The sequence below is a fragment of the Nerophis ophidion genome, linkage group LG01 (assembly GCF_033978795.1).
Source record: "Nerophis ophidion isolate RoL-2023_Sa linkage group LG01, RoL_Noph_v1.0, whole genome shotgun sequence".
Taxonomy (NCBI): Eukaryota; Metazoa; Chordata; class Actinopteri; order Syngnathiformes; family Syngnathidae; genus Nerophis; species Nerophis ophidion.
This window is the reverse complement of record NC_084611.1, coordinates 17,278,972-17,290,322: the sequence shown is the minus strand read 5'-3', so window position 1 is coordinate 17,290,322 and position 11,351 is coordinate 17,278,972. Positions and strand designations below refer to the sequence as shown.

General features: G+C 39.3%; 1 protein-coding gene across 1 annotated transcript in view; it reads left to right on the top strand.

The window, feature by feature from the left end:
• Window positions 1–11,351, top strand: part of adgrv1 (adhesion G protein-coupled receptor V1) — a 469,843-nt gene that overhangs the window by 124,689 nt on the left and 333,803 nt on the right. Inside the window, exons 19-20 of the mRNA XM_061897509.1 lie at window positions 7,642–7,768; window positions 9,047–9,270. Of these exons, the coding sequence (XP_061753493.1) occupies window positions 7,642–7,768; window positions 9,047–9,270 (351 nt within the window). The remainder of the gene's footprint in view (window positions 1–7,641; window positions 7,769–9,046; window positions 9,271–11,351) is intronic.

Below are 11,351 nucleotides of genomic sequence, written 5' to 3'. Positions count from 1 at the left end.
ATCCTTTTCAACCCATATTCATTTGAATATGCTACAAAGACAACATATTTGATGTTCAGACTGATTAACATTTTTTATTTTGCAAATAATCATTACCTTTAGAATTTGATGCCAGCAACACGTGACAAAGAAAATGGGAAAGGTGGCAAAAAATACTGATAAAGTTGAGGAATGCTCATAAAACACTTATCTGGAACATCCCACAGGTGTGCAGCCTAATTGGGAACAGGTGGGGGCCATGATTGGGTACAAAAACAGCTTCCCAAAAAATGCTATGTCTTTCACAAGAAAGGATGGGGCGAGGTACACCCATTTGTCCACAACAGTCAAACAGTTTAAGAACAATGTTTGTCAAAGTGCAATTGCAAGAAATTTAGAGATTTCAACATCTACGGTTGATAATATCATCAAAATGTTCAGAAAATCTGAAGAAATCCCTCCACGTAAGTGGCATGGCCGTAAACCAACATTGAATGACCGTGACCTTTGATCCCTCATACAGCACTGTATCAAAAACCGACATCAATCTTTAAAGGATATCACCACATGGGCTCAGGAACACTTCAGAAAACCGCTATCACTAAATACAGTTGGTCGCTACATCTGTAAGTGCAAGTTAAAGCTCTACTATGCAAAGCGAAAGCCATTTATCAACAACATCCAGAAACGCCGCCGGTTTCTCTGGGCCCGAGATCATCTAAGATAGACTGATGCAAAGTGGAAAAGTGTTCTGTGGTCTGACGAGTCCACATTTCGAATTGTTTTTGGAAATATTCGACATCGTGTCATCCGGACCAAAGGGGAAGCGAACCATCCAGACTGTTATCCACGCAAAGTTCAAAAGCCAGCATCTGTGATGGTATGGGGGTCCATTAATGCCCAAGGCATGGGTAACTTACACATCTGTGAAGGCACCATTAATGCTGAAAGGTACATACAGGTTTTGGAACAAGATATGCTGCCATTTAAGCGCCGTCTTTTTCATGGACACCCCTGATAATTTCAGCAAGACAATGCCAAGCCACATTCAGCACGTGTTACAACAGCGTGGCTTCGTAAAAAAAGAGTGCGGGTACTTTCCTGGCACGCCTGCAGTCCAAACATGTCTCCCATCGAAAATGTGTGGTGCATTAAGAAGCGTAAAATACGACAGCAGAGACCCCAGACTGTTGAATGACTGAAGCTCTACATAAAACAAGAATGAGAAAGAATTCCACTTTCAAAGCTTCAACAATTAGTTTCCTCAGTTCCCAAACGTTTATTGAGTGTTGTAAAAAGAAAAGGTGATGTAAGACAGTGGTGAACATGCCCTTTCCCAACTACTTTGGCACGTGTTGCAGCCATGAAATTCTAAGTTAATTATTATTTGCAAAAAAAATAAAGTTTATGAGTTTGAATATCAAATATGTTGTCTTTGTAGTGCATTCAATTGAATATGGGTTGAAAAGGATTTGCAAATCATTGTATTCTGTTTATATTTACATCTAACACAATTTCTCAACTCATATGGAAACAGGGTTTGTAGAACATGCTATACGTTTACCAAACAATCTGTCACTCATAATTGCCAAATCCCACGAAATCTTATACGTCTAGTCTCTTACGTGAATGAGCTAAATAATGATATTTGATATTTTACGGTAACGTGTTAATAATTTCACAAATAAGTCGCTCCTGAGTATAAGTCTCACCCCTAGCCAAACTATGAAAAAAAACTGCGACTTATAGTCCGAAAAATACGGTACTCTCAAGTGGGCTGGGCTGGTAAAATCACGGCACGATAACTTAAAAATAAAGACAACTTCAGATTGTTTTCTTTGTTTGAAAAAAAAAAGAACAAGCACATTCTGAAATTGTACAAATCATAATGTTGTTGGGATTTGTTTATTGCAGTGGTTCTCAACCTTTTTTCAGTGATGTACCCCCTGTGAACATTTTTTTAATTCAAGTACCCCCTAATCAGAGCAAAGCATTTTTGGTTGAAAAAAAAGAGATAAAGAAGTAAAATACAGCACTATGTCATCAGTTTCTGATTTATTCAATTGTATAACAGTGCAAAATATTGTTCATTTGTAGTGGTCTTTCTTGAAGTATTTGGGAAAATTAGATATAAAAATAACAAAAAAATGTGTTGAAAAATAAACAAGTGATTCAATTATGAATAAAGATTTCTACACATAGAAGTAATCATCAACTTAAAGTGTCCTCTTCGGGGATTGTAATAGAGATCTATCTGGATTCATGAACTTAATTATAAACATTTCTTCACAAAGAATGAAATATTTAACATCAATATTTATGGAACATGTCCACAAAAAATCAAGCTGTCAACACTGAATATTGCATTGTTGCATTTTTTTTCACAGTTTATGAACTTACATTCATACTTTGTTGAAGTACTATTCAATAAATATATTTATTAAGGATTTTTGAATTTTTTAAAATATTTAAAAAAAATCTCACGTACCCCTTGGCATACCAGAGGGACGCGTACCCCCATTTGAGAACTACTGGTTTAGATTCATATGTTGTGGTTATTTGTCCTTATTTATATTTTCTGAATAAATGATTTGATAATGTTCATCAATCAACCTATTGGTGTTAATTTTCAATCTACCAAGATACAAAAAAAAATATCAAAAACTAATTACAGTATATAATTTATATAGTGTGATAATTTTCCTCGACTGATGCACTAACATCATGTGGTTTAGTTTTTACATATGTAACATCATCTACAAATATACAATGGGGCAAAACAGTATTTAGTCAGCCACCAATCGTGCAAGTTCTCCCACTTAAAATGATGACAGTGGTCTGTAATTTTCATCATAGGTACACTTCAACTGTGAGAGACAGAATGTGAAAAAAAAATCCAGGAATTCACATTGTAGGAATTTTAAAGAATTTATTTGTAAATTATGGTGGAAAATAAGTATTTGGTCAACCATTCAAAGCTCTCACTGATGCAAGGAGGTTTTGGCTCAAAATCTCACGATACACGGCCCCATTCATTCTTTCCCTAACACGGATCAATCGTCCTGTCCCCTTAGCAGAAAAAAAGCCCCAAAGCATGATGTTTCCACCCCCATGCTTCACAGTAGGTATGGTGTTCTTGGGATGCAACTCAGTATTCTTCTTCCTCCAAACACGACGAGTTGAGTTTATACCAAAACGTTCTATTTTGGTTTTATCTGACCACATGACATTCTCCCAATCCTCTGCTGTATCATCCATGTATCCATTTTGGTATAAACTCAACTCGTCGTGTTTGGAAGAAGAATACTGAGTTGCATCCCAAGAACACCACACCTACTGTGAAGCACGGGGGTGGAAACATCATGCTTCGGGGCTGTTTTCTGCTAAGGGGACAGGACGATTGATCCGTGTTAAGGAAAGAATGAATGGGGCCATGTATTGTGAGATTTTGAGCTTAAACCTCCTTCCATCAGTGAGAGCTTTGAATGGTTGACCAAAAACTTATTTTCCACCATAATTTACAAATAAATTCTTTAAAATTCCTACAATGTGAATTCCTGGATTTTTTTTTCACATTCTGTCTCTCACAGTTGAAGTGTACCTATGATGAAAATGACAGACCTCTGTCATCATTTTAAGTGGGAGAACTTGCACAATCGGTGGCTGACTAAATACCTTTTTGCCCCACTGTACAAAGAATTGCTATTGCAACATCAAGTGGACACGTTTAGATCAGCTGTTTCTTTCATTCCAAAATTTCAGGTACATTTTTATACTTGGCAAACTCATCCCACGGGCCGTACGTTTGACCCCCCTGGTATAAACTATGTTGACCATGTGTTGTTGAGAGCTTCACATGCATGCACAAACAGTCTGCGCCAACATGGAGTGCCCTCCTAATCCCCATATTGTGTATCAGGGACAGCAATAAAAGGCTGTCGGGGCCCCAACAGAACCTTAATTACCAAACTCCAAATAGTCCGGGACACAAAGAGGAGCGACCCAGTTGGCCTGTCTGTGTTTACCAGTTGACAGTAATCGATAGGGGAGGTGCGAGGTGTCTGCTGTGTGACAGGGAACTGTCATTTCCATAATGACTGTGTTCCAAGTCTATAGTCTCCATGTGAGAACTCCATCAAACTCATGCTGGGACTTTGACATGTTTGTTAAGTTGCTTTAATTATGAGAGAAGACCTGCATGCTTATTTCAGTCTTCTCGTAGGATAGCAACCTGAAATATGTGACTCTGTGAAGGTAGAGCAAAAAAAAGTATTTAGTCAGCCACCGATTGTGCAAGTTCTCCCACTTAAAATGATGACAGAGGTCTGTAATTTTCATCATAGGTACACTTCAACTGTGAGAGGCAGAATGTGGAAAAAAAATCCAGGAATTCACATTGTAGGAATTTTAAAGAATTTATTTGTAAATTATGGTGGAAAATAAGTATTTGGTCAACCATTCAAAGCTCTCACTGATGGAAGGAGGTTTTGGCTCCAAATCTCACGATACATGGCCCCATTCATTCTTTCCTTAACACGGATCAATCGTCCTGTCCCCTTAGCAGAAAAACAGCCCCGTAGCATGATGTTTCCACCCCCATGCTTCACAGTAGGTGTGGTGTTCTTGGGATGCAACTCAGTATTCTTCTTCCTCCAAACACGACGAGTTGAGTTTATACCAAAATGGATACATGGATGATACAGCAGAGGATTGGGAGATTGTCATGTGGTCAGATGAAACCAAAATAGAACACTTTGGTAAAACTCAACTTTATTTTGGCCCTAGACATTAACTACAGACGTCTATGACAGGGGTGTCCAAAAATGTTTGACTTGGGGGCCGCATTGGGCTAAAACAATTTCCGACTGCTTGTAAAGTACAAAACCCAAAACCAGTGAAGTTGGCACGTTGTGTAAATGGTAAAAAAAAAAAACTGAATACAATGATTTGCAAATCCTTTTCAACTAATATTCAATTGAATAGACTACAAAGACAACATATTTAAAGTTCGAACTGAGATACTTTATTTTTTGCAAATATTAGATCATTTGAAATTTGATGCCTGCAGCATGCTTCAAAAATGCTGGCACAAGTGGCAAAAAAGACTGAGAAAGTTTCAGAATGCTCATCAAACACTTATTTGGAACATCGCACAGGTGAACAGGCTAATTGGGAAAAGGTGGGTGCCATGATTGGGTATAAAAGCAGCTTCCTTGAAATGCTCAGTCATTCACAAACAAGGATGGGGCAAGGGTCAGCACTTTGTAAAAAAATGTATGGGCTAATTATCAAACAGCAACATTTCTCAACTAACTATGTCAAGGAATTTAGGGATTTCACCATCTACGGTCCGTAATATCATCAAAAGGTTCCGAGAATCTGCAGAAACCATTGCACGTAAGTGGTACGGCCCACGACCCGAAATTCGATGCTTCAGCATCAAAAAGCAACAGCAGTGTGTAAAGGATATCACCACATGGGCTCAGGAACACTTCAAAAAAACAATGTCAGTAACTACAGTTTGTTGCTACATCTGTAAGTGCAAGTTAAAATTGTACTATGCAAAGCGAAAGCCAGTCATCAACAACACCCAGAAACGCCGCCGGCTTCGCTGGGCCCGAGCTCATCTAAGATGGACTGATGCAAAGTGGAAAAGTGTTCTGTTGGCTGACAAGTCCACATTTCAAATTGGTTTTAGAAAGTGTGGACGTCGTGTCCTCCGGACCAAAGAGGAAAATAAGGCGCAAAGTTCAAAAGCCAGCATCTGTGATGGTATGAGCACGTATTTATGCCCAAGACATGGGTAACTCACACATCTATGAAGGCACCATTAATGCTAAAAGGTTTTGGAGCAACATATGTTGCCATCCAAGCAACGTTATAATGGACGCCCCTGCTTATTTCAACAAGACAATGCCAAGCCACATACTGCAGGTGTTACAACAGCGTGGCTTAGTAGTAAAAGAGTGTGGGTACTAGACTGGCCTGCCTGTAGTCCAGACCTGTCTCCCATTGAAAATGTTTGGTGCATTATGAAGCCTAAAATACCACAATGGAAACCCGGAACTGTTTGAATAACTTAAGCTGTGCATCAAGCAAGAATGGGAGAGAATTCCACCTGAAAAGCTTCAAAAGTTGGTCTACTAGGTTCCCAAATATTTATTGAGTGTTGTAAAAAGGAAAGGCCATGTAACACATTGGTAAAAATGCCCCCATGCCAACTTTTTTCCAACGTGTTCCTGCCAATAAATCCTAAATTAATGATTATTTGCCAAAAAAAATATGTTTCTCAGTTCGGATATTAAATATCGTATCTTTGCAGTCTATTCATTTGAATTTAATTTGAAAATAATTTTCTTAAAGCTTTGTAATCAATCAGAAATATGCGTCAACCATGTTTAAGTGTGGTGAGAGTGTTTTTGCTTTTTCCCATCATGCACTCTAAAGGATTTAAAATGGTGTAATTTAATCATTTATGGTGTTTGGACGTTGTTTAAAATATCCACAAAGTTCAGTGTGCAGTTTGTGTTGTGTGACCATGATTTTCTTAAAGTTTTGTAATCAATCAGAAATATGCGTCAAACATGTTTAAGTGTGGTGAGAGTGTTTTTCATTTTTCCCATCATGCACTCTAAAGGATTTAAATTGGTGTAATTTAAACATTTATGGTGTTTGGACGTTGTTTAAAATATCCACAAAGTTCAGTGTGCAGTTTGTGTTGTGTGACCATGTGCTTTTTTTTTTTTTTTTTTGCACCATGACTAGGGAAGCTTGTTTGGATTGTGTCATATAAATCATCCATCCATCCATCCATTTTTCTACCGCTTATTCCCTTTTTTGGGGTCGCGGGGGGCGCTGGCGCCTATTTCAGCTACAATCGGGCGGAAGGCGGGGTACACCCTGGACAAGTCGCCACCTCATCGCAGGGACAACACAGATAGACAGACAACATTCACACTCACATTCACACACTAGGGCCAATGCTGTGCTAATTTGCCAAATGATTTTCAAAGATCATTGATCTGATTTACTCACATTGTCTACAACATAGTGTGTGTGTGTGTGTGTGTGTGTGTGTGTGTGTGTGTGTGTGTGTGTGTGTGTGTGTGTGTTCTGGCAATGCTTACTTAATGGGGACATCGCTCTGTTTACAAAGTCACCTTTATGGGACCTCTGATGGTATGGGGACCAAAAAACAGGTCCCCTAAAGAGAAACCGTTTAAAATGATAGTCAGATCCCTTCTGAAGATGCTTAAGTCATTTTTAAGTTTTGGCCCATAAAACATGTTTACTGGTCAGTTTGAGTGCAAACTTTTTTTTTTTTTTTGAATGGTCCTCAGTAGTCACGTACAAATGTGTGTGAATTATGCACAAATTATTTAACTTTAGTCCCAAAGAACCATATTAAGTTTTTTTCCCCAGGGTCCCCAGTAAGAATGATCAGCACATTACTTCATCAATCCAGATATTTAAAGACGTGTATGAGCTAACTGGGAAGTGGCCATTTTACCTACTTTTTTTAATGCCTCCACAACCTGTAGAAAGGATGGTCCCCACAAGTGATGATCAAAAACTTGGTACCCATTCCAAATAATAACCAGTGTGTGTGTGTGTGTGTGTGTGTGTGTGTGTGTGTGTGTGTGTGTGTGTGTGTTGGTGCAGGTGATGCTGTGGTCTACGGCGCAGACACGGCTACCGTGGTAATTGAGGCCAATGACGACGCCAATGGCATTTTATCTCTGGAGCCAGCGGACAAAGCAGTTGAGGAGGGAAAAAGCAATAACTTCTAGTAAGAAGCAATATGTGCAGGCTCTGTTGTTGTTTCTTTGATATGATATGACTCAATGAAGGAGCCATTATACAATACAATATAGCAATATTGTGATCTGGCAATATATTGCAATATTCTACAGCTAGATTTAAAATGCATCTTTAAAATACAAATTAAATATATGTGCACTCGATGACAATAATAACTCACTATCACAAAAAAATAAGAGTTGTAGATATTATTGGAAACTCGAGACAGCCATGACATCATGTTCTTTGCAGGTGTATGTAAACTTTTGACCACGACTATATATACAGTGGGGCAAAAAAGTATTTAGTCAGCCACCGATTGTGCAAGTTCTCCCACTTAAAATGATGACAGAGGTCTGTAATTTTCATCATAGGTACACTTCAACTGTGAGAGACAGAATGTGAAAAAAAAATCCAGGAATTCACATTGTAGGAATTTTAAAGAATTTATTTGTAAATTATGGTGGAAAATAAGTATTTGGTCAACCATTCAAAGCTCTCACTGATGGAAGGAGGTTTTGGCTCCAAATCTCACGATACATGGCCCCATTCATTCTTTCCTTAACACGGATCAATCGTCCTGTCCCCTTAGCAGAAAAACAGCCCCGTAGCATGATGTTTCCACCCCCATGCTTCACAGTAGGTTTGGTGTTCTTGGGATGCAACTCAGTATTCTTCTTCCTCCAAACACGACGAGTTGAGTTTATACCAAAACGTTCTATTTTGGTTTTATCTGACCACATGATATTCTCCCAATCCTCTGCTGTATCATCCATGTATCCATTTTGGTATAAACTCAACTGGTCGTGTTTGAAGGAAGAATACTGAGTTGCATCCCAAGAACACCATATCTACTGTGAAGCATGGGGGTGGAAACATCATGCTTTGGGGCTGTTTTTCTGCTAAGGGGACAGGACGATTGATCCGTGTTAAGGAAAGAATGAATGGGGCCATGTATCGTGAGATTTGGAGCCAAAACCTTCCATCAGTGAGAGATTTGAATGGTTGACCAAATACTTATTTTCCACCATAATTTACAAATAAATTCTTTAAAATTCCTAAAATGTCAATTCATGGATTTTTTTCCCACATTCTGTCTCTCACAGTTGAAGTGTACCTATGATGAAAATTACAGACATTTGTCATCATTTTAAGTGGGAGAACTTGCACAATCGGTAGCTGGCTAAATACTTTTCTGCCCCACTGTATAGTGATATGTTTTCCAAGTACAGGTGCATAATAACTGGCAATATGTTCTTGTCATCAGTGTTCTGCGAGCAAGGGGCCGTTTTGGGAACGTAACAGTCCACTGGCAGCTTTATGCCAACGACTCCATCACCCCACTGTTGGAAAAGGAAGAGTTCACCAACACCTTGGGCGCCATCACTTTGACCACTGGAGAACAGTCCAAGGCCATCATTCTGGAGGCCATTTCAGATAAGCTACCAGAATTCGACGAGACCTTCGTCCTCAGGCTGGTGAATATCTCTGGTGAGTTCCAAAATACTTTTTCCTTTTTAGCACATTTACAGGGTTTGTACGGGTGCTTAAAGGGGAACATTATCACAATTTCAAAAGGGTTGAAAACAATAAAAATCAGTTCCCAGTGCTGCCAATGTAAACAAACAATGGGAATACCACAGCAAGATATAGTGACAATAGCTTGGATTCAAACTCGGATTTCAGCGATTTAAGCGATTCAACAGATTACGCATGTATTGAAACAGATGGTTGGAGTATGAAAATATTGAAGAAGAAACTGAAGCTATTGAACGAATAGCTATTGACGCTATTCATAGCCATAGCATGGCCGAATAGCTGCGTTAGCATCGCCGGTAAAATGTGCGGACCAAACAATCAGGACTTTCGCATCTTTTGACACTGGAGCAACTTAAATCCGTCGATTGGTAAGTGTTTTTTTCGCATTAAATGTGGGTGGGAGGTTCCGTAATATAGTTGCAAATGCATCTACAGGTTATCCATACATCTCTGTGCCATGTCTGCTTTAGCACCGCCGGCAAATAGCATGTTAGCATCGATTAGCTGGCAGTCAACATCAACAAAACTCACCTTTGTGATTTCGTTGACTTAATCGTTGCAAATGCATCTGCAGGTTATCCATACATCTCTGTGCCATGTCTGCCTTAGCATCGCCGGTAAAATGTGGAGACACTCCGGTACATTCAATGGGGGTCTGGCGGCAGACACTTTGGCATCTTCGGGCCAGTGGTGCAACTTGAATCCCTCCCTGTTAGTGTTGTTACACCCTCCGACAACACACCGACGAGGCATGATGTCTCCAAGGTTCCAAAAAATAGTCAAAAAAAAGGAAAATAACAGAGCTGAGACCCGGTGTTTGTAATGTCTTGAAAATGAAAATGGTGGGTGTGTTACCTCGGCGACGTCACATTCTGATGTCATCACCTCCAGCCCGATAAACAGAAAGCCGTTTAATTCGCCAAAATTCACCCATTTAGAGTTCGGAAATCGGTTAAAAAGATAGATGGTCTTTTTTCTGCAACATCAAGGTATATATTGACGCTTACATAGGTCCGGTGATAATGTTCCCCTTTAAAACCTTGAAAATGCTTACATTTTAATGTTGTGTTTTCAGGGTTTGAAAAATGCTTGAATTTGGGGTGAAATGCTTGGAAATGTTAATCATACTTCTCGGCAGTCTGACTCAATTGGCTGATTATAAAATGGAAAAAAAAATTAAATAAGTTTCCTTAAAGGCCTACTGAAACCCACTACTACCCACCATGCAGTCTGATAGTTTATATATCAATGATGAAATATTAACATTGCAACACATGCCAATACGGCTTTTTTAGTTTACTAAATTGCAATTTTAAATTTCCCGCGGAGTTTCTTGTTGAAAACGTCGCGGAATGATGACGTGTGCGTGTGACGTCACGGACTGTAGAGGACATATTATCGCAGCACCATTTGCGGCTAAAAGTCGTCTCTTTCTCAAACGACTGACCATTTTGTCGGCTTTCCCCACACCCTCGTATTTTGAACCAATTTCGTCCAATTTTTTGCCACTTTCGCATCTTCGGGCCAGTGGTGCAACTTGAATCCCTCCCTGTTAGTGTTGTTACACCCTCCGACAACACACCGACGAGGCATGATGTCTCCAAGGTTCCAGAAAATAGTGGAAAAAACGGAAAATAACAGAGCTGAGACGCGGTGTTTGTAATGTGTTTGAGAAAATGGCAGCTTTATTACCTATGTGACGTCACGTTCTGACGTCATCGCTCCAAGAGCGATAAATAGAAAGGCGTTTAATTCGCCAAAATTCACCCATTTAGAGTTCGGAAATCGGTTAAAAAAATACATGGTCTTTTTGCTGCACCATCAAGGGTATATATTGACGCTTGCATAGGTTTGGTGATAATGTTCCCCTTTAATAAATGAGTGAAATTTACATTTTGAGGGGGCGTGTATTTATATCACATTACGCAGTTTACAAGCACAAATACGGTGTGAATCAATCCGTGCTGTTCGATGTCATCGAGTGCTGTAAGTAAGAATAAGAACCAGAAATTTCAAAAACAGCAGAAATGGAG